The 22893-nt window shown below is 53.2% G+C and overlaps 1 protein-coding gene across 1 annotated transcript in view; it reads left to right on the top strand.

Moving 5' to 3' along the window:
* Positions 1 to 22682, top strand: part of LOC137358569 (histone deacetylase 4-like) — a 104764-nt gene extending 82082 nt beyond the window's left edge. Inside the window, exons 11-23 of the mRNA XM_068024557.1 lie at positions 6700 to 6816; positions 6907 to 7105; positions 7733 to 7953; positions 9279 to 9467; positions 10224 to 10404; positions 10966 to 11096; positions 13851 to 13971; positions 14211 to 14260; positions 17379 to 17486; positions 18428 to 18483; positions 19363 to 19450; positions 20264 to 20383; positions 22568 to 22682. Coding sequence (XP_067880658.1) covers positions 6700 to 6816; positions 6907 to 7105; positions 7733 to 7953; positions 9279 to 9467; positions 10224 to 10404; positions 10966 to 11096; positions 13851 to 13971; positions 14211 to 14260; positions 17379 to 17486; positions 18428 to 18483; positions 19363 to 19450; positions 20264 to 20383; positions 22568 to 22669 — 1683 coding nt within the window. The 3' untranslated portion in view covers positions 22670 to 22682. The remainder of the gene's footprint in view (positions 1 to 6699; positions 6817 to 6906; positions 7106 to 7732; positions 7954 to 9278; positions 9468 to 10223; positions 10405 to 10965; positions 11097 to 13850; positions 13972 to 14210; positions 14261 to 17378; positions 17487 to 18427; positions 18484 to 19362; positions 19451 to 20263; positions 20384 to 22567) is intronic.
* The last annotated feature ends 211 nt before the right edge of the window (positions 22683 to 22893 follow it).

Here is a 22893-nt window from a genome sequence, read left to right as displayed (position 1 = left end):
AGGGTGAGGATCACTCACTGTAACTGTACAGAGTCACTGTTTATTCAGGGTGAGGATCACTCACTGTGTAACTGTACAGAGTCACTGTTTATTCAGGATGAGGGTCACTCACTGTGTAACTGTACAGAGTCACTGTTTATTCAGGGTAAGAATCACTCGCTGTGTAACTGTACAGAGTCACTGTTCATTCAGGGTGAGAATCACTCACTGTGTAACTGTACAGAGTCACTGTTTATTCAGGATGAGGATCACTCACTGTGTAACTGTACAGAGTCACTGTTTATTCAGGGTGAGGATCACTCACTGTAACTGTACAGAGTCACTGTTTATTCAGGGTGAGGATCACTCACTGTGTAACTGTACAGAGTCACTGTTTATTCAGGGTGAGGATCACTCACTGTGTAACTGTACAGAGTCACTGTTTATTCAGGGTGAGGGTCACTCACTGTGTAACTGTACAGATTCACTGTTTATTCAGGGTGAGGATCACTCACTGTGTAACTGTACAGAGTCACTGTTTATTCAGGGTGAGGATCACTCACTGTGTAACTGTACAGAGTCACTGTTTATTCAGGGTGAGGGTCACTCACTGTGTAACTGTACAGAGTCACTGTTTATTCAGGGTGAGGGTCACTCACTGTGTAACTGTACAGAGTCACTGTTTATTCAGGGTGAGGGTCACTCACTGTGTAACTGTACAGATTCACTGTTTATTCAGGGTGAGGATCACTCACTGTGTAACTGTACAGAGTCACTGTTTATTCAGGGTGAGGATCACTCACTGTGTAACTGTACAGAGTCACTGTTTATTCAGGGTGAGGATCACTCACTGTGTAACTGTACAGTGTCACTGTTTATTCAGGGTGAGGATCACTCACTGTGTAACTGTACAGAGTCACTGTTTATTCAGGGTGAGGGTCACTCGCTGTGTAACTGTACAGAGTCACTGTTTATTCAGGGTGAGGGTCACTCACTGTGTAACTGTACAGAGTCACTGTTTATTCAGGGTGAGGATCACTCACTGTGTAACTGAACAGAGTCACTGTTTATTCAGGGTGAGGATCACTCACTGTGTAACTGTACAGAGTCACTGTTTATTCAGGGTGAGGATCACTCACTCTGTAACTGTACAGAGTCACTGTTTATTCAGGGTGAGGGTCACTCGCTGTGTAACTGTACAGAGTCACTGTTTATTCAGGGTGAAGATCACTCACTGTGTAACTGTACAGAGTCACTGTTTATTCAGGGTGAGGGTCACTCACTGTGTAACTGTACAGAGTCACTGTTTATTCAGGGTGAGGATCACTCACTGTGTAACTGTACAGAGTCACTGTTTATTCAGGGTGAGAATCACTCACTGTGTAACTGTACAGAGTCACTGTTTATTCAGGGTGAGGATCACTCACTGTGTAACTGTACAGAGTCACTGTTTATTCAGGGCGAGGATCACTCACTGTGTAACTGTACAGAGTCACTGTTTATTCAGGGTGAGGATCACTCACTGTGTAACTGTACAGAGTCACTGTTTATTCAGGGTCAGGGTCACTCACTGTGTAACTGTACAGAGTCACTGTTTATTCAGGGTGAGGGTCACTCACTGTGTAACTGTACAGAGTCACTGTTTATTCAGGGTGAGGGTCACTCACTGTGTAACTGTACAGAGTCACTGTTTATTCAGGGTGAGGATCACTCACTGTGTAACTGTACAGAGTGACTGTTTATTCAGGGTGAGGGTCACTCACTGTGTAACTGTACAGAGTCACTGTTTATTCAGGGTGAGGGTCACTCACTGTGTAACTGTACAGAGTCACTGTTTATTCAGGGTGAGGTTCACTCACTGTGTAACTGTACAGAGTCACTGTTTATTCAGGGTGAGGATCACTCACTGTGTAACTGTACAGAGTCACTGTTTATTCAGGGTGAGGATCACTCACTGTGTAACTGTACAGAGTCACTGTTTATTCAGGGTGAGGATCACTCACTGTGTAAATGTACAGAGTCACTGTTTATTCAGGGTGAGGATCACTCACTGTGTAACTGTACAGAGTCACTGTTTATTCAGGGTGAGGGTCACTCACTGTGTAACTGTACAGAGTCACTGTTTATTCAGGGTGAGGATCACTCGCTGTGTAACTGTACAGAGTCACTGTTTATTCAGGGTGAGGGTCACTCGCTGTGTAACTGTACAGAGTCACTGTTTATTCAGGGTGAGGATCACTCACTGTGTAACTGTACAGAGTCACTGTTTATTCAGGGTGAGGATCACTCACTGTGTAACTGTACAGAGTCACTGTTTATTCAGGGTGAGGGTCACTCGCTGTGTAACTGTACAGAGTCACTGTTTATTCAGGGTGAGGATCACTCACTGTGTAACTGTACAGAGTCACTGTTTATTCAGGGTGAGGGTCACTCACTGTGTAACTGTACAGAGTCACTGTTTATTCAGGGTGAGGATCACTCACTGTGTAACTGTACTGAGTCACTGTTTATTCAGGGTGAGGATCACTCACTGTGTAACTGTACAGAGTCACTGTTTATTCAGGGTGAGGATCACTCACTGTGTAACTGTACAGAGTCAGTGTTTATTCAGGGTGAGGATCACTCGCTGTGTAACTGTACAGAGTCACTGTTTATTCAGGGTGAGGATCACTCACTGTAACTGTACAGAGTCACTGTTTATTCAGGGTGAGGATCACTCACTGTGTAACTGTCCAGAGTCACTGTTTATTCAGGGTGAGGATCACTCACTGTGTAACTGTACAGAGTGACTGTTTATTCAGGGTGAGGGTCACTCACTGTGTAACTGTACAGAGTCACTGTTTATTCAGGGTGAGGGTCACTCACTGTGTAACTGTACAGAGTCACTGTTTATTCAGGGTGAGGTTCACTCACTGTGTAACTATACAGAGTCACTGTTTATTCAGGGTGAGGATCACTCACTGTGTAACTGTACAGAGTCACTGTTTATTCAGGGTGAGGATCACTCACTGTGTAACTGTACAGAGTCACTGTTTATTCAGGGTGAGGATCACTCACTGTGTAACTGTACAGAGTCACTGTTTATTCAGGGTGAGGATCACTCTCTGTGTAACTGTACAGAGTCACTGTTTATTCAGGGTGAGGATCACTCGCTGTGTAACTGTACAGAGTCAGTGTTTATTCAGGGTGAGGGTCACTCGCTGTGTAACTGTACAGAGTCACTGTTTATTCAGGGTGAGGATCACTCACTGTCTAACTGTACAGAGTCACTGTTTATTCAGGGTGAGGATCACTCACTGTGTAACTGTGCAGAGTCACTGTTTATTCAGGGTGAGGATCACTCACTGTGTAACTGTACAGAGTCACTGTTTATTCAGGATGAGGATCACTCGCTGTGTAACTGTACAGAGTCACTGTTTATTCAGGGTGAGGATCACTCACTGTGTAACTGTACAGAGTCACTGTTTATTCAGGGTGAGGATCACTCACTGTGTAACTGTACAGAGTCAGTGTTTATTCAGGGTGAGGGTCACTCGCTGTGTAACTGTACAGAGTCACTGTTTATTCAGGGTGAGGATCACTCACTGTGTAACTGTACAGAGTCACTGTTTATTCAGGGTGAGGGTCACTCACTGTGTAACTGTACAGAGTCAGTGTTTATTCAGGGTGAGGGTCACTCGCTGTGTAACTGTACAGAGTCACTGTTTATTCAGGGTGAGGATCACTCACTGTGTAACTGTACAGAGTCACTGTTTATTCAGGGTGAGGATCACTCACTGTGTAACTGTACAGAATCACTGTTTATTCAGGGTGAGTGTCACTCGCTGTGTAACTGTACAGAGTCACTGTTTATTCAGGGTGAGGATCACTCACTGTGTAACTGTACAGAGTCACTGTTTATTCAGGGTGAGGATCACTCACTGTGTAACTGTACAGAGTCACTGTTTATTCAGGGTGAGGATCACTCACTGTGTAACTGTACAGAGTCACTGTTTATTCAGGGTGAAGATCACTCGCTGTGTAACTGTACAGAGTCACTGTTTATTCAGGGTGAGGGTCACTCACTGTGTAACTGTACAGAGTCACTGTTTAGTCAGGGTGAAGATCACTCGCTGTGTAACTGTACAGAATCACTGTTTATTCAGGGTGAGGGTCACTCACTGTGTAACTGTACAGAGTCACTGTTTATTCAGGGTGAGAATCACTCGCTGTGTAACTGTACAGAGTCACTGTTTCTTCAGGGTGAGGATCACTCACTGTGTAACTGTACAGAGTCACTGTTTATTCAGGGTGAGGATCACTCGCTGTGTAACTGTGCAGAGTCACTGTTTATTCAGGATGAGGATCACTCACTGTGTAACTGTACAGAGTCACTGTTTATTCAGGGTGAGTGTCACTCGCTGTGTAACTGTACAGAGTCACTGTTTATTCAGGGTGAGGGTCACTCGCTGTGTAACTGTACAGAGTCACTGTTTATTCAGGGTGAGGATCACTCACTGTGTAACTGTACAGAGTCACTGTTTATTCAGGATGAGGATCACTCACTGTGTAACTGTACAGAGTCACTGTTTATTCAGGGTGAGTGTCACTCGCTGTGTAACTGTACAGAGTCACTGTTTATTCAGGGTGAGGATCACTCACTGTGTAACTGTACAGAGTTACTGTTTATTCAGGGTGAGAATCACTCACTGTGTAACTGTACAGAGTCACTGTTTATTCAGGGTGAGAATCACTCACTGTGTAACTGTACAGAGTCACTGTTTATTCAGGGTGAGGATCACTCGCTGTGTAACTGTACAGAGTCACTGTTTATTCAGGGTGAGGGTCACTCACTGTGTAACTGTACAGAGTCACTGTTTATTCAGGGTGAGGATCACTCGCTGTGTAACTGTACAGAGTCACTGTTTATTCAGGGTGAGGGTCACTCACTGTTAACTGTGCAGAATCACTGTTTATTCAGCAGGGTGAGGGTTAAGTGTTTCCTCCTGTTTATTTTTGGAGATGATTTATGTGTGACGGAAATGGATTTGAAAACTTGGTCCTGGCTCGACGCACCTCCCTGCCTTGCTTGCTTCCAGCTGCTGAACCTCACAGGCCGACTCTCGCTGTTCCTTCACACTGCGTTACCGACAGTTCTGCCACGCGTTCCGCTTTGTCCGGGTTTATTCGTAAGGAGCGAATCTAATTTTCCCCCTCTCCCACACGTCCCCCGGCCCATCCAACAGACACCCCCTCCCAATCCTCCCGACAGATTTGCAAAAGTCATACGTCTGCTGCCCTCTAAAGGATAAGGGAACTATTAATAAGTCTTGCCGTGGTGAAGCTGTGCTCGGGCACTGCCTTCATCCACTCCTCTCTCTCTCTCTCTCACGCCCTCTCAGTTCCCCCCGGGTCAGTACTGAGGGAGTGCTGCACTGTCGGAGGGTGAGTGCTGAGGGAGCGCCGAGCTGTCGGAGGGTCAGTACTGAGGGAGCGCCGCACTGCCGGAGGGTCAGTGCTGAGGGAGCGCCGCGCTGCCGGAGGGTCAGTGCTGAGGGAGCGCCTCGCTGTCTGAGGGTCAGTGCCGAGGCAGCGCTGCGCAGTCGGAGGGTCAGTGCCGAGGGAACGCTGCACTGTCGGAGGGTCAGTGCCGAGGGAGCGCCGCGCTGTCGGAGGGTCAGTGCTGAGGGAGCGGCGCGCTTTCGGAGGGTCAGTGCTGAGGGAGCGCCGCACTGTCGGAGGGTCAGTACTGAGGGAACGCCGCGCTGTCGGAGGGTCAGTGCTGAGGGAGCGCCGCACTGTCGGAGGGTCAGTGCTGAGGGAGCGCCGCGCTGTCAGAGGGTCAGTGCCGAGGGAGCGCCGCGCTGTCGGAGGGTCAGTGCTGAGGGAGCGCCACACTGTCGGAGCGTCAGTGCTGAGGGATCGCCGCACTGTCGGAGGGTCAGTACTGAGGGAGCGCCGCACTGTCGGAGGGTCAGTGCTGAGGGACCGCCGCGCTGTCGGAGGGTCAGTGCTGAGGGAGCGCCGCGCTGTCGGAGGGTCAGTGCTGAGGGAGCGCCGCGCTGTTGGAGCGTCAGTACTGAGGGAGTGCCGCACTGTCGGAGCGTCAGTACTGAGGGAGCGCCCCACTGTCGGAGGGTCAGTACTGAGGGAGCGCCGCGCTGTCGGAGGGTTAGTGCTGAGGGAGCGCCGCGCTGTCGGAGGGTCAGTGCTGAGGGAGCGCCGCGCTGTCGGAGGGTCAGTACTGAGGGAGCGCCGCGCTGTCGGAGGGTCAGTGCTGAGGGAGCGCCGCGCTGTTGGAGCGTCAGTACTGAGGGAGCGCCGCGCTCCGACACGAGTGGGGGCGGTTTTTAAACCCGGGCTTGTCCTGTCCCGCCTTTTCTCTCTAAAAATACGGCAGGCAGGGCCCAGTCACAGAATGCTGTCAAACCTGAATTTCTGCCCTTCCCCTCCCGGTTGAGTCAGCTCTCCTTTCTCTGAGCGTTGGCAAAATCTTCTCAGGAGCCCGTTTGGGTTCGGGTCTCACTCGAACGCAGTGCAGGATCACAGGAACCCACACATTCGTGTACAATACACCAGCCGGGGGAGTGGGGGGGTGGTTATGGGTGCCCTGACCGGGTGATTTAGGGAGAAGAGATGTTTTGAGTGAAGAGCGGGGGTTGATTCCTTTACCCCACCCCCCCAACCCCTCGGGTGTTGCCCCTTGCCTGACTTGATCTATCCCCTCTGATCTCTCCTCAGAACTCGCTGGCTCATCACCTCTTAATGCAGGAGGGGTCCCTCATACACTTAGCGGTGCCGAACTCACCATCGCTGCCCAACATATCCCAGGGTCTCCCGGCCCCCGTCACTTCCAAGGTAAGGTGGGGTGTTGGTGGGTGGGTGGGCGGGGTGGCGGGTGGAGCTTGAACTCTGCCCCACTCAACCTTCTCCCCTTCTCCGTCGCAGGGCCTGGCCGGGGAGATGGAGCGGTGTGGCGCAGCTAGCCTGAACTCCAGACTGCCGGCACTGGACCCGCCGCTGTTGACCGGTCACTCGCCGGTCACCTACATACCCGCATCGGCCCTGGATCGCGAGGCGGGCGCGGCCAGACTCCAGCCGCTGCTCATCCTGGAGCCCTCGATGGGGCAAAGTCCGCTGCTGACCGGTGAGTGTCGGGGGGGGGGGGGGGGGGGCGGTGGGGAGGGGGAGTCGGGCCGAGGTTTTCCCCCCGGGCTACCTGCGGGCTCGCCGACGGACCGGGAGGGGAGCGCTCATGTTGGTTTCGTATCTTCCCTTGTGCACAGTTCCAGTCTCCTTATCCCTCAGTTAGACCCACACTTGGAGCACTGTGCACAGTTCCAGTCTCCGTATCCCTCAGTTAGACCCACACTTGGAGCACTGTGCACAGTTCCAGTCTCCATATACCTCAGTTAATCCACACTTGGAGCACTGTGCACAGTTCCAGTCTCCTTATCCCTCAGTTAGACCCACACTTGGAGCACTGTGCACAGTTCCAGTCTCCGTATCCCTCAGTTAGACCCACACTTGGAGCACTGTGCACAGTTCCGGTCTCCGTCTCCCTCGATACGGACTCCAGGGAATGTCGGACTGGATCACGGTTTTCGTGTCTCTTGAATTTGGGGTTTGAACGTCACGAACATCTGACTCGGAGGGGGAGGGAGGGAGCGCAAGAGAGAGTGAAAGACAGACAGGCAGAGAAGCCTTGCCTTGCCCTGCCGAACTGCACCCGCCTGCCAATTCTCTTGGTAACTGACGTGAATGCCGTGCTCAGTTTCAGGGATGAGGACGTTGCCGGTTTTCTGCGCCGCCCCTCTCGTCGCCAGTGACCGCTTCGGCCCCAGGTTGGCGAAGCTGACTCACCACCGGCCCCTGGGCAGGACACAGTCAGCTCCGTTACCCCAGAACCCCAAGTCCGTCCAGCAGCAGCTGCACAGCCAGCAACTGCACCAGCTCTTCCTGGAGCGACTGAAACAACAGACACACCTTGGCAAGGTAATGGGGAGCCTGCCGAATACTAGGGGTAACACTGCATTGGGGTACACATTAATACTGGGGGTAACGCGGTACTGGGATTGCACATTAATACTGGGGGCAACAGTTTTGGGGTCCACAATAATTTGGGGGTAACACAGTTTTGTGGTCCAAATAATTTGGGGGTACCACAGTTTTGGGGTCCAAATAATTTGGGTGTAACACAGTTTTGGGGTCCACAATAATTCAGAGTTAACAGTTTTGGGGTCCACAATAATTTGGGGGTAACACAGTTTGTGGTCCAAATAATTTGGGGGTAACACAGTTTTGGTGTCCACAATAATTTGAGGGTAACACAGTTTTGGGGTCGAAATAATTCGGGGGTAACACTGTTTTGGGGTCCACAATAATTCAGAGTTAACAGTTTTGGGGTCCACAATAATTTGGGGGTAACACAGTTTTGTGGTCCAAATAATTTGGGGGTAACACAGTTTTGGGGTCCAAATAATTTGGGGGTAACACAGTTTTGGGGTCCACAATAATTTGGGGGGGGGTAACACAGTTTTGGGGTCCAAATAATTTGGGGGTAACACAGTTTTGGTGTCCACAATAATTTGAGGGTAACACAGTTTTGGGGTCCAAATAATTCTGGGTAACACAGTTTTGGGGTCCAAATAATTCTGGGGTAACACAGTTTTGGGGTCCAAATAATTCTGGGGTAACACAGTTTTGGGGTCCACAATAATTTGGGGGTAACACAGTTTTGGGGTCCAAATAATTCAGGGTTAACTGTTTTGGGGTCCACAATAATGTGGGAGTAACACAGTTTTGGGGTTCACGATCATTTGGGGGTAACACCGTTTTGGGGTCCACAATAATTCAGGGTTAACAGTTTTGAGGTCCACAATAATTTGGGGGTAACATAGTTTAGGGGTCCACAATAATTCAGGGTTAACAGTTTTGGGGTCCAAAATAGTTCGGGGTTAACACAGCTTTGGGGTTCACAATTTTGGGGTAACACCATATGGAGCTGCACGTGATGCGAGGCGATTAGCACAGATACGGGGGCTCACCCTACAGAAGGGGGTCTTTGTGGTTTTTGGGGGTAAACCCAATTTCAGGCGGAGTGGGGACCATCTCGGAGGTACAGGGAGGGGTGGGCGATGTTGGTGAAGGTGGGGAGTGTGAAGAGAGGCTTTGGGGGGGGGGGGGGGGAGCAAAACCAACCTTCAATTAACAATTTGTTTTCTTTATGACTCGCCCCGACCCGCATCACCAACCACCCCACCCAACGCAACCATCAACGCGCCCCGAAAATGTCGCCACGCCACTTGCTCACCACGCAGCTGATGTCAAAGCGACGACTGAGCCACGGCGAGGAGGGGGAGGGGGAGAAGCGGGGGCAAGGAGGAGGGACTCCGGAGACACCCCCGACCACAGCAAACGAAGGAGAGGAACAGCAGGCGGCCGAGAGCAAGACCGAGGGGTCATCGAGGCAGAGTTTTCGAGAGTGCAGTGAGGCTCACCTCCAACAGGTACCTGCCGGAGGAGAAGCCTCAGCTATCGTTTGGGGCGCGGAGGGCTGGGGGTGCACATGGGGCAAGGGGCAAGCACAGCACAGAGATTAGATACAGAGTAAAGCTCCCTCTACACTGTCCCCATCAAACACTCCCCAGGACAGGTACAGTACGGGGGTTCGATACAGAGTAAAGCTCCCTCCACACTGTCCCCCATCAAATACTCCCAGGACAGGTACAGTACGGGGGGTTAGATACAGAGTAAAGCTCCCTCTACACTGTCCCCATCAAACACTCCCAGGACAGGTACAGTATGGGGGGTTAGATACAGAGTAAAGCTCCCTCTACACTGTCCCCATCAAACACTCCCAGGACAGGTACAGTACGGGGGGTTAGATACAGAGTAAAGCTCCCTCTACACTGCCCCCCATCAAACACTCCCAGGACAGGTACAGTACGGGGGGTTAGATACAGAGTAAAGCTCCCTCTACACTGTCCCCATCAAACACTCCCCAGGACAGGTACAGTACGGGGGGTTGGATACAGAGTAAAGCTCCCTCTACACTGTCCCCCATCAAACACTCCCCAGGACAGGTACAGTACGGGGGGGTTAGATACAGCTCACTCTGCCCTGGGATGATTGTGCAGCCCTGGTCGGAGAGGTGAAAGATCGTTGTTTGACCCACAACAGTGTCCAGTCCTTTGACAGACTGAATTACATTGCCTCACGCTTTGTGTTTTTTTGCCGTTAACTCTTGTTCTCCGATTCTCAAGACTTCTATTCTGTGGGATCAGCACTGGATTCAGCAGGTACAGCAGTTGCCGACTCGCTTGGAGACTCTGGGTGTCCCGTACCCTGGTCATCGCCAGCTGTCCAGAACCCGCTCCTCCCCCGCTTCCGCCTCCCTCCCAGCGCCTGTGTCCGAGGTCCCCAGCAAGTCGTCCTTCACAACAGGTGTGCAGGTTATTGAGGGGGAGGTGTGGGGATGATGGGTGAGGGGGGAAAGAGTGAGCGAGCGAGAGGGAGAGCTTGTGAAGGAAGTGGGAAGGACTGAGCCATAGAGAAGGGGGGAGGAGGGGAAGGACGGAGAGAGGGGGGAGAGAGAGAGAGGGAAGGAATGGAGGGAGGAGGGGAGATGGGAAGAGCAGGATGGTGGGTGGGGGCATTAAGAGAGGGGGAAGGGGAGCGAAGGAGAAGGAGGGAGATGGAGGCAGTGCGAGGGTGGGATGAGGGATGGAGGGGAAGAGGGGAAGCGAGGAATGGAGAGTGGAAGGGAGATGGGAAGAGGGGCAATAAGAGGGGGGAGGCAGAGTGAGGGAGAAGGAGGGAGCAAAGGAGTGTGATAGAGAGAGTACGAGGGTGGGATGAGGGAGGGAGGGTAAGAGAGGGAGCAAGGAATGGAGGGTGAGGGGGAGAGAGGGATGGAGGGAGCGGTGCGATAGAGAGAGGGGGAGGGGCAGAGTGAAAGGGAGGGAGTGGACTGTCAGTAATATGTCCTCTTCCTCCGGCTGCCAGGAATTTCTTACGACAGCCTCATGTTAAAGCACCAGTGCACGTGTGGGAACAGCTCCCACCTGGAACACGCTGGGAGGATCCAAAGCATATGGTCCCGACTGCAGGAGACAGGACTCCGGAGCCAGTGTGAGGTAGGTTGGGGGCATGGGGAAAGAGGGCTGGATACGGCTGGGCGAGGGGGGGACGGGGTTGGGTGAAGCGTGGAGTTGGGTGAGTGGAGGGGGGGGTTGGGTGAGTGGAGGGGGGGTTGGGTGAGTGGGGGGGGGAGTTGGGTGAGTGTGGGGGGGGAGTTGGGTGTGGGGGGGGAGTTGGGTGAGTGGGGGGGGAGTTGGGTGAGTGTAGTGGGGGAGTTGGGTGAGTGGAGGGGGGAGTTGGGTGAGTGGAGGGGGGAGTTGGGTGAGTGGAGGGGGAGTTGGGTGAGTTGGGTGAGTGGAGGGGCAGTTGGGTGAGTGGGGGGGGGCGTTGGGTGAGTGGAGGGGCAGTTGGGTGAGTGGGGGGGGGAGTTGGGTGAGTGGAGGGGGGAGTTGGGTGAGTGGAGGGGGGAGTTGGGTGAGTGGAGGGGGGAGTTGGGTGAGTGGAGGGGGGAGTTGGATGAGTGGGGGGGGTTGGATGAGTGGGGGGGGAGTTGGGTGAGTGGAGGAGGAGTTGGGTGAGTGGAGGAGGAGTTGGGTGAGTGGAGGAGGAGTTGGGTGAGTGGAGGGGGGAGTTGGGTGAGTGGAGGGGGGAGTTGGGTGAGTGGAGGGGGGAGTTGGGTGAGTGGAGGGGGGAGTTGGGTGAGTGGGGGAGGAGTTGGGTGAGTGGGGTGTGGGGGGAGTTGGGTGAGTGGAGGATGAGTGGGGGAGTTGGGTGAGTGGGGGGGAGTTGGGTGAGTGGGGGGGAGTTGGGTGAGTGGGGAGGGAGTTGGGTGAGTGGGGAGGGAGTTGGGTGAGTGGGGAGGGAGTTGGGTGAGTGGGGGGGAGTTGGGTGAGTGTGGGGGAGTTGGGTGAGTGTGGGGGAGTTGGGTGAGTGTGGGGGAGTTGGGTGAGTGGGGGGGAGTTGGGTGAGTGGGGGGGAGTTGGGTGAGTGGGGGGGAGTTGGGTGAATGGGGGAGTTGGGTGAATGGGGGAGTTGGGTGAGTGGAGGGGGAGTTGGGTGAGTGGAGGGGGAGTTGGGTGAGTGGAGGGGGAGTTGGGTGAGTGGGGGGGAGTTGGGGGAGTTGGGTGAGTGGGGGGGAGTTGGGTGAGTGGGAGGGAGTTGGGTGAGTGGGGAGGGAGTTGGGTGAGTGGGAGGGAGTTGGGTGAGTGGGAAGGGAGTTGGGTGAGTGGGGAGGGAGTTGGGTGAGTGGGGAGGGAGTTGGGTGAGTGTGGGGGAGTTGGGTGAGTGGGGGGGGAGTTGGGTGAGTGGGGGGGGGAGTTGGGTGAGTGGGGTGTGGGGGGGAGTTGGGTGAGTTGGGGGGGGAGTTGGGTGAGTGGGGGGGGGGAGTTTGGTGAGTGGGGGGGGAGTTGGGTGAGTGGGGGGGTAGTTGGGTGAGTGGGGGGGGTAGTTGGGTGAGTGGGGGGGTAGTTGGGTGAGTGGGGGGGGTAGTTGGGTGAGTGGGGGGGGTTGGGTGAGTGGAGGGGGAGTTGGGTGAGTGGAGGGGGTAGTTGGGTGAGGTGGGGGGAGTTGGGTGAGGTGGGCTGGGAGTTGGGTGAGTGGGGGGGGTAGTTGGGTGAGTGGGGGGGTAGTTGGGTGAGTGGGGGGGGTAGTTGGGTGAGTGGGGGGGGGTAGTTGGGTGAGTGGGGGGAGTTGGGTGAGTGGGGGGGGAGTTGGGTGAGTGGGGGGGGGAGTTTGGTGAGTGGGGGGGGTAGTTGGGTGAGTGGGGGGGTAGTTGGGTGAGTGGGGGGGTAGTTGGGTGAGTGGGGGGAGTTGGGTGAGTGGGGGGGGAGTTGGGTGAGTGGGGGGGGGAGTTTGGTGAGTGGGGGGGGAGTTGGGTGAGTGGGGGGGGGTAGTTGGGTGAGTGGGGGGGGTAGTTGGGTGAGTGGGGGGGTAGTTGGGTGAGTGGGGGGGGTAGTTGGGTGAGTGGGGGGGGTTGGGTGAGTGGAGGGGGAGTTGGGTGAGTGGAGGGGGTAGTTGGGTGAGGTGGGGGGGAGTTGGGTGAGGTGGGCTGGGAGTTGGGTGAGTGGGGGGGGTAGTTGGGTGAGTGGGGGGGTAGTTGGGTGAGTGGGGGGGGTAGTTGGGTGAGTGGGGGGGTAGTTGGGTGAGTGGGGGGGTAGTTGGGTGAGGTGGGCTGGGAGTTGGGTGAGTGGGGGGGAGGGAGTTGGGTGAGTGGAGGGGGTAGTTGGGTGAGGTGGGGGGGAGTTGGGTGAGGTGGGCTGGGAGTTGGGTGAGGTGGGCTGGGAGTTGGGTGAGTGGGGGGGGGTAGTTGGGTGAGTGGGGGGGTAGTTGGGTGAGTGGGGGGGTAGTTGGGTGAGTGGGGGGGTAGTTGGGTGAGTGGGGGGAGTTGGGTGAGTGGAGGGGGAGTTGGGTGAGTGGAGGGGGAGTTGGGTGAGTGGGGGGGGGTGTTGGGTGAGTGGGGGGGGAGTTGGGTGAGTGGGGGGGGAGTTGGGTGAGTGGGGGGGGTAGTTGGGTGAGGTGGGGGGGTAGTTGGGTGAGGTGGGGGGGGAGTTGGGTGAGGTGGGGGGGGAGTTGGGTGAGTGGGGGGGGAGTTGGGTGAGTGGGGGGGGTGTTGGGTGAGTTGGGGGGGGAGTTGGGTGAGTTGGGTGAGTTGGGGGGAGTTGGGTGAGGGGGGGAGTTGGGTGAGCGATTGGCTAGTGTGAGTGTGATCATCGGAGGTTGAGTTTGATGCAATGAAAACTTTTTTGTATTTGCCTCAACCCATCTCTCTGTCTCTCTCTCTCACTCTCTCTCTCGTTCCCTCGCTCTCGCAGTGTATCCGAGGCAGAAAGGCTACGGTGGAGGAGCTGCAGTCAGTTCACACCGAGCAACACGTCCTGCTCTACGGCACCAACCCACTACACAGACTCAAACCGGACAGCCACAAGTTGTTGGGTAGGGAACATTAGTTCCGCCATCTCGGTGTCCGCCAAACAAAACCGGCGGGCAAAACGGCTGCCGACTGTAATTACCGCGAGGGTGCTCGAATGCCGGCCGGAAATAACTGAGGATCTCCGTCTGGGTTGACGCCGTTAATACTTGCTTTGTTCAGTACGCGTTCGGTAGTGTTACTCGCCAAACCTCGCCATCATATCTTCTTCTCTCTCCCTCTCTCTTTTCCCTTCTCTTCCCAGGAATCCTTTCCCAGAGAATGTTCGTCATGTTGCCGTGCGGTGGTCTTGGCGTGAGTATCAAGTTCGTAGAATTGCGTCAAATTTTCCAGGCACAGAGCCAGGCCATTCGGCCCATCTGCACGAGCCTCCTCCCACCCCCTACTTCATCTCCCCATCGCCAGATCCTTCCATTCCTTTCTCCCCCCAGTGTGTTTATCCAGCTTCCCCCTGGGGATCATAGGACCTGGGAACGCAGGAGTAGGCCATTCAGCCCATCGAGCCTGCCCCGCCATTCAATTCGATTATGTCTGATCACCCACTTCAATGCCTTTCCCCCCACACTATCCTCATATCCCCTTTATGTCATTGGTATTTAGAAATCTGTCAATCTCTGCTCTAAACATACTCAATGACTGAGCTTCCACAGCCCTCTGGGGTAGAGAATTCCAAAGATTCACAACCCTCTGAGTAAAGAAATTTCTCCTCACCTCCTTATTTTGAATTTGTGCCCCCTGGTTCGAGACTCCCCAACCAGGGGAAACATCTCACCTGCATCTACCCTGTCTATCCCTTTACGTATTTTGCAGGTTTCAATGAGATCACCTCTCATTCTTCGAAACTCTAGAGAATACAGGCCCAGTTTCCCCAATCTCTCTTCGTAGGACAGTCCCACCATCCCGGGAACAAGTCTGGTGAACCTTCTTTGCACTCCCTCTATGGCAATAATATCCTCCCTAAGGTAAGGGGACCAAAACTGCACACAGTACTCCAGGTGCGGTCTAACCAAGGTTCTATACAATTGAAGCAAGACTTCACTACTCCTGTACACAAATCCTCTTGCGATAAAGGCTAATATTTCATTAGTCTTCCTAATTACTTGCTGCACCTGCATGTTAGCTTTCAGTGACTTATTGACAAGGACACCCAGGTCCCTTTGTACATCTACACTTTCTAACCTCTTACCATTTAAGGAAATACTCTGCACATCTATTCCTCCTACTAAAGTGGATAACCTCACATTTTTCCACATTATATTCCATCTGCCACGTTCTTGCCCACTCACTAAGTCTGTCCAAATCCCCTTCAAGCCACTTTGCATCTTCCTCACAACACACATTCCCACCTAGTTTTGTGTCATCTGCAAACTTGGAAATACTATATTTGGTCCTCACATCCAAATCATTGATATATATAGTGAAAAGCTGGGGCCCAAGCACTGATCCCTGCGGTACCCCCACTCGTCACAGCCTGCCAACGCGAGAATGACCCGTTTATCCCTACTCTCTGCTCTCTGCCTGTAAACCAATCCTTAATCCATGCCAGTATATTACCTCCTATCCCATGTGCTTTAATTTTACTAGCCAACTTCCTGTGGGGATTTTTATCAAGAGCCTTCTGAAAATCCAAGTATACCACGTCCACCGACTCCCCTGTTAGTAACATCCTCAAAAAACTCCCATCAGGTTCGTCAAACATGATTTCCCATTTATAAATCCACGTTGACTATGCCCAGTCAGATCATTATCCAAGTGTCCATTTATCACATCCTTTAGAATAGATTCTAGCATTTTCCCAATGACTGATGTAAGGCTAACAGGTCTGTAATTCCCTGTTTTCTCTCTCCCTCCCTTCTTAAATAGTGGGGTGACATTTGCGACCTTCCAATCTGCAGGAACCACTCCAGAATTTATAGAATTTTGGAAGATGATCACCAATACATCCACTATCTCCATAGCTACCTCTTACAACACTCTGGGATGTAGAATATCAGGTCCTGGGGACTTATCAACCTTCAGCCCCATAATTTCTCCAATACAACCTTCTTACTAATACTAATTTCCTTCAATTCCTCATTCCCCTTAATTCCTTGGATCTCTAATTCTGGGAGATTTCTTGGAGCTTCCTCAGTGAAGACAGACACAAAGTAATCATTTAGCTTCTCTGCCATTTCTCTATTCCCCGTTATAAATTCTCCTGACTCTGCCTGTAATGGACCCACATTTGTCTTGGCCAAACATTTCCTTTTTATGTACCTGTTGAAGCTTTTACAGTCCGTTTTTATATTTTTTGCTAGTTTACATTCATATTCTATTCTCCCTTTCTTTATCAGTTTCTTGGTCCTCCTTTTCTGTATTCTAAAATCCTCCCAGTCCTCAGGTTTACTGGCAACTTTATAGGCCTTTTCTTTTAATCTTATACAATCCTTAACTTCTTTTGTTATCCATGGTTGGCTGCCTTTACTTTTTAGGTTTTTGTGCCTTGAAGGAATGTACAATTCTCTAAAGACTATCCATTGCCTATGTACTGTCACACCTTTTAATGTGTTTTTCCAACCCACCTCAGCCAATTTGCCCCTCATACCTTCATAATTTCCTTTGTTCAAATTTATCACCCCTTGTCAGATTGAACTACCTCACTTTCAAACATAATGTAAAATTCTATCATATTATGGTCACTCATCCCTAAAGGTTCTTTTACAACAAGATTATTAATTAGCCCTTTCTCATTACATAATACCGGATCTAAAATAGCCTGTTCTCTAGTTGGTTCCTCAACATACTGCTCTGGAAAACCATCCCAAAACACACTCCAGAAACTTGTCCTCCACAGCATTAGTGCTCATTAGGTTTACCCAGTCTACATGCAGATTGAAGTCACCCATGATTATTGTATTACCCATACCACATGCTTCTCTAACCTTCTGATTAATACCATGCTACCACTACTGTTTGATGGCCTATAAACAACTCCTACCAATGTTTGTTGCCCCTTCCTGTTTCTTGGCTCCACCCAACCAGACTCCACATTTTGTTCTTCCGATCTGAGATCCTCCCCTACTAAAGTACTGATCCCATTCCTCATTATCAGTGCAACACCACCTCCTTTTCCTCTTTGCTTGCCCTTCCTAAATGTCAGATATCCTTGAATATTCAGTTCCCAGTCTTGGTGACATTGTAGCCGCGTTTCCGTAGTGGCAATTAGATCAGACCCATTTGAATCCACGTGTTCAATCGACCAACCCTCCTATTCCTTGCACGTGGCACTGCCCTCACCCCGCCTTCCGTGCTGACTGAGTGAAATGCACGTCTTGACTTATTGTCCCACGAAGCAGCTCGCGACGTCCGCGCCACGTGTCATAAAGACAGCTGCCCGGTTGTTCCATTCTAAGCTCCGTCTCCCCATTCCCAGGTGGACAGCGACACAGTCTGGAATGAAATGCACACGTCAAGCGCCGCCCGCATGGCTGTCGGCTGTGTCCTCGAACTGGCTTTCAAGGTGGCCTCGGGGAAGCTCAAGGTACGGGCGCCGGGTCGGGGTGGGATTCTGCCCCTCGCCCAACTCCCTCCCTCCCCCGCCCCCCACCCACCCCCCCCACCCCCCGACACCTCCCCGCCTTGCCCTCTCCCCAGAAAGAGCTGGGCCCATCACTGGCTTAAGCTCTACAACGTGGGGTCTGGGGTCCATTGGGATTGTGTACGGCGGGAGTGTACGGGAAGGGGTTTGGGTCCATTTGGATTGTGTATGGTGGGAGTGAACGGGAAGGGGTTTGGATCCATTGGGATTGTGTACAGAGGGAGTGAACGGGAAGGGGTTTGGGTCCATTGGGATTGTGTACAGTGGGAGTGAACGGGAAGTGATTTGGGTCCATTGGGATTGTGTACAGAGGGAGTGAACGGGAAGGGGTTTGGGTCCATTGGGATTGTGTACAGTGGGAGTGAACGGGAAAGGATTTGGTTCCATTGGGATTCTGTACAGCGTGAGTGAACAGGAAGGGGTTAGGGTCCACTGTGATGGTGTACGGCGGGAGTGTACGGGAAGGGGTTTGGTTCCATTGGGATTGTGTACAGTGGGAATGAACGGGAAGGGTTTGGGTCCATTGGGAATGTGTACAGTGGGAGTGAACGGGAAGGGTTTGGGTCCATTGGGAATGTGTACAGTGGGAGTGAACGGGAAGGGGTTTGGGTCCACTGGGATTTGTGTACGGCGGATGTGTACAGGAAGGGGTTTGGGTCCATTGGGATTGTGCGTGGCAGGAGCGAACAGGAAGGGGTTTGGGTCCATTGGGATTGTACGTGATGGGAGTGAACGGGAAGGGGTTTGGGTCCATTGGGATTGTGCGCGACGGGAGCGAACGGGAAGGGGTTTCCGTTACTCAGCTGGTCCAGGCAGGTTTGTGAAATAATTTTACGGAACCTCTTCACGGAACATCCTTCTCTCACTTCCTGTTTCTCTTTCAGAACGGCTTCGCAATAGTGAGGCCCCCGGGGCACCACGCTGAACCTTCCACTGCAATGTGAGTTGTATTTCCCCCCCATGAGCTGTGTAACTCATGAAGCTTCACAGTGACCTCGAGATGTGGCTGGTTTACGAAGGGTTGGGAGGGAGGCTTCGGTCGTGCGAGGCCCTGGTTGGATTTCACCTGGAGTGACAGCACTCAGCTCTGGGGCCCCGGCGCCTCGAGAAGGGTATATCAACCTCGGTGGGGGCGGAGGGGAAGGGGGGGGTGGGTGTGGTTGAGGGGTGCAGCCCAGCTTCCCCAGAACGACCCCGGGGCTGAAAGGGTTAAATTACGAGGAGGGGGTTCGCGCAGACTGGGCTCGTGTGTCCCTCTGGTGTAGAGGATTCCGGGGAGGTGATCTGATCGAGGGGTTGAAGATGATTAAAGGGTTCGATAGTGAGAAACTATTTCCTCTGGTGTGATGGGCGGGGTGGGGGGGGGGAGAACCCTGAAAATTAGATCTAGGGCCCGTTCAGGGGGTGATTGTCAGGAAGCACATCTTCACACAGAGTGGGGGGAGTGGAAATCTGGAACTCTCTCTACCCCCCCCCCCCCCCCCCCCGGCTGATAAAAGCTGTCGAGGCCAGGGGTCAGTTGGAAATTTCAACACTGGGTTGGATAGATTTCTGTCGGGTGAAGGGGTAATGAGGATTGCAGAAACGAGGAGGGGACATGGAGTTAAGATACAGATCAGCCGCAACCTCAGGCAGGTGTCACCCGAAAGGTAGTCACCTCTGCCAAAGCTCACAGCTTTCCTGAGAAAGGGTTCGCTGATATCGGGGGATTTATTGGCTCCTGGCCTGTTGCCCCCCGCCACCCCGCCCCCCCCCCCCCCCCCCCCCCCCGGCCGAGTATTTCGTTGCCCTCTTCATTCTCTTGCCTTGCCCTTCACAGGGGATTTTGCCTGTTCAATTCCGTCGCCATCGCGGCCAAGCAGCTGCTGCAGAAATCCAACGTCGGCAAGATCCTGATTGTGGACTGGGTGAGTCATCGCACACAACCCCAATGGACCCAAACCCCTTCCCGCTCACTCCCACTGTGCACAACCCCAATGGACCCAAACCCCTTCCCGCTCACTCCCACTGTACACAACCCCAATGGACCCAAACCCCTTCCCGCTCACTCCCACTGTGCACAATCCCAATGGACCCAAACCCCTTCCCGCTCACTCCCACTGTACACAACCCCAATGGACCCAAACCCCTTCCCGCTCACTCCCACTGTGCACAACCCCAATGGACCCGAACCCCTTCCCGCTCACTCCCACTGTGCACAATCCCAATGGACCCAAACCCCTTCCCGCTCACTCCCACTGTACACAATCCCAATGGACCCAAACCCCTTCCCATTCACTCCCACTGTACACAATCCCAATGGACCCAAACCCTTTCCCGTTCATTCCCGTTGTACACAATCCGAATGGACCCAAACCCCATCCCGTTTCACTCCCACTGTACACAATCCCAACGGACCCAAACCCCTTCTCGCTCACTCCCACTGTATATGTAGACCACTCTAACACCTCTCTCAGCCCAATATATCTGGGGAAGCCTCTCCATCCCGCAGCTGACCATCTGTGGGAGCTTGCTGTGCTCACATTCACAGCCGCGTCTCCCCGACATCGCGACGGCAGCTGAGAGAAGGCGCTCGGTCGGCCTCGAGGCTTTTCTGGGAACCCCCCGCCCCAGGCCCGGGAAAGGTGCCGGATTAAAGACGGTGTTCGTTTTGGGAGGGGAACGTTTAGTGGGTTTCTCAGTCCTTCTCAGTGTCAACCTGCAAACCTTCCTCCCGCCAGGACGTGCACCACGGAAACGGGACGCAGCAGGTATTCTACAGGGATCCGAACGTGCTGTACATCTCCTTGCATCGTCATGACAACGGGAATTTCTTCCCGGGGAGCGGAGATGCCGATGAGGTCAGTCCCTCTCGAGCTGGGAGAATGGTCAATGGTTGAGTTGGGGTCGGGGATGGGGAATGGTGTGGAGAGAAGTGGGTTTGTCACTGACCTTCCAAACTCCTCCGTACACTTCAGACCTTTGGGAATGTCATCCACTTGTTCAGACAGTGGGAGCCAGTGTCCGGCAGTTAACTTGGTCTTGGGGTCCATTGCCCAAATCAGGAGACAATGATGGCCGACATTGCCAGTTGTGTTCATCTTGGGCCACTAAAAAATATTCATGGTTTCATAATTGAACACCATATCTAACACCCCCGTACTGTACCTGTCCTGGGAGTGTTTGATGGGGGACAGTGTAGAGGGAGCTTTACTCTGTATCAAACCCCCCGTACTGTACCTGTCCTGGGAGTGTTTGATGGGGGACAGTGTAGAGGGAGCTTTACTCTGTATCTAACCCCCGTACTGTACCTGTGCTGGGAGTGTTTGATGGGGGACAGTGTAGAGGGAGCTTTACTCTGTATCTAACCCCCCGTACTGTACCTGTCCCTGGGAGTGTTTGACGGGGGACAGTGTAGAGGGAGCTTTACTCTGTATCTAACCCCCGTACTGTACATGTCCTGGGAGTGTTTGATGGGGGACAGTGTAGAGGGAGCTTTACTCTGTATCTAACCCCCGTACTGTACCTGTCCCTGGGAGTGTTTGACGGGGGACAGTGTAGAGGGAGCTTTACTCTGTATCTAACCCCCCGTACTGTACCTGTCCTGGGGAGTGTTTGACGGGGGACAGTGTAGAGGGAGCTTTACTCTGTATCTAACCCCCCGTACTGTACCTGTCCTGGGGAGTGTTTGATGGGGGACAGTGTAGAGGGAGCTTTACTCTGTATCTAACCCCCCGTACTGTACCTGTGCTGGGAGTGTTTGATGGGGGACAGTGTAGAGGGAGCTTTACTCTGTATCTAACCCCCGTACTGTACCTGTCCCTGGGAGTGTTTGACGGGGGACAGTGTAGAGGGAGCTTTACTCTGTATCTAACCCCCTGTACTGTACCTGTCCTGGGAGTGTTTGATGAGGACAGTGGAGTGGGAGCTTTACTCTGTATCTAACCCCCCGTACTGTACCTGTGCTGGGAGTGTTTGATGGGGGACAGTGTAGAGGGAGCTTTACTCTGTATCTAACCCCCCGTACTGTACCTGTCCCTGGGAGTGTTTGACGGGGGACAGTGTAGAGGGAGCTTTACTCTGTATCTAACCCCCTGTACTGTACCTGTCCTGGGAGTGTTTGATGGGGGACAGTGTAGAGGGAGCTTTACTCTGTATCTAACCCCCCGTACTGTACCTGTCCCTGGGAGTGTTTGACGGGGGACAGTGTAGAGGGAGCTTTACTCTGTATCTAACCCCCTGTACTGTACCTGTCCTGGGAGTGTTTGATGGGGGACAGTGTAGAGGGAGCTTTACTCTGTATCTAACCCCCGTACTGTACATGTCCTGGAGTGTTTGATGGGGGACAGTGTAGAGGGAGCTTTACTCTGTATCTAACCCCCGTACTGTACCTGTCCCTGGGAGTGTTTGACGGGGGACAGTGTAGAGGGAGCTTTACTCTGTATCTAACCCCCGTACTGTACCTGTGCTGGGAGTGTTTGATGGGGGACAGTGTAGAGGGAGCTTTACTCTGTATCTAACCCCCCGTACTGTACCTGTCCCTGGGAGTGTTTGACGGGGGACAGTGTAGAGGGAGCTTTACTCTGTATCTAACCCCCTGTACTGTACCTGTCCTGGGAGTGTTTGATGAGGACAGTGGAGTGGGAGCTTTACTCTGTATCTAACCCCCGTACTGTACCTGTGCTGGGAGTGTTTGATGGGGGACAGTGTAGAGGGAGCTTTACTCTGTATCTAACCCCCCCATGCTGTACCTGTCCCTGGGAGTTGTTCGAAGCGGGGACAATGGAGAATTCCCAATGGACTCAACCCCTTCCCATTCCCTCCCGTTGAGCAAGGTTGCAAGACCTGGCTGCTTGTGGGATCTTGCTGTGCACGCATTGTCCGCCGCGTTTCCGACATTACAACAGCGACTGCACCTCGAAAGAAAAAGGTGAGCCCTCGTCTGTGAGACGCTCGTGACGCCCCTGAGGTGGTGGGGAAATGTGATTTCCATCCGTCCTTCCTGAGTATGTTCAGTGCTGACCATCTTGTGGTGCTTCTCACAGGTTGGTTGCGGCCCCGGTGAGGGGTTCAACGTCAACATCGCCTGGACCGGGGGTCTGGACCCACCGATGGGAGACGCCGAATACCTTGCTGCCTTCAGGTAATGGGTTCCTTGTGTTCTGGCGGTGAGAGTGAGGGGGCGGGGTCATGGCGGAGGGGAGGTGAATAGATTCGGTCACCGGGCGTTGTAAACGTGTTTTGTTTGTGTTTCCTTTGTTTGGTATTTTGATACAGTTATCATTGGATTCTCGTAGCTTTCGGTGGGTGTCTCTCCGACTCGGCCCAGTTCCTCGGGGCCCTGGACCTCCCTCAATTTCCTCAGCCTTTC

Source organism: Heterodontus francisci, chromosome X (genome assembly GCF_036365525.1).
Source record: "Heterodontus francisci isolate sHetFra1 chromosome X, sHetFra1.hap1, whole genome shotgun sequence".
NCBI lineage: Eukaryota > Metazoa > Chordata > Chondrichthyes > Heterodontiformes > Heterodontidae > Heterodontus > Heterodontus francisci.
Note: the sequence above shows the minus strand (reverse complement) of the source record. Positions and strands in the feature narration are given on the sequence as shown.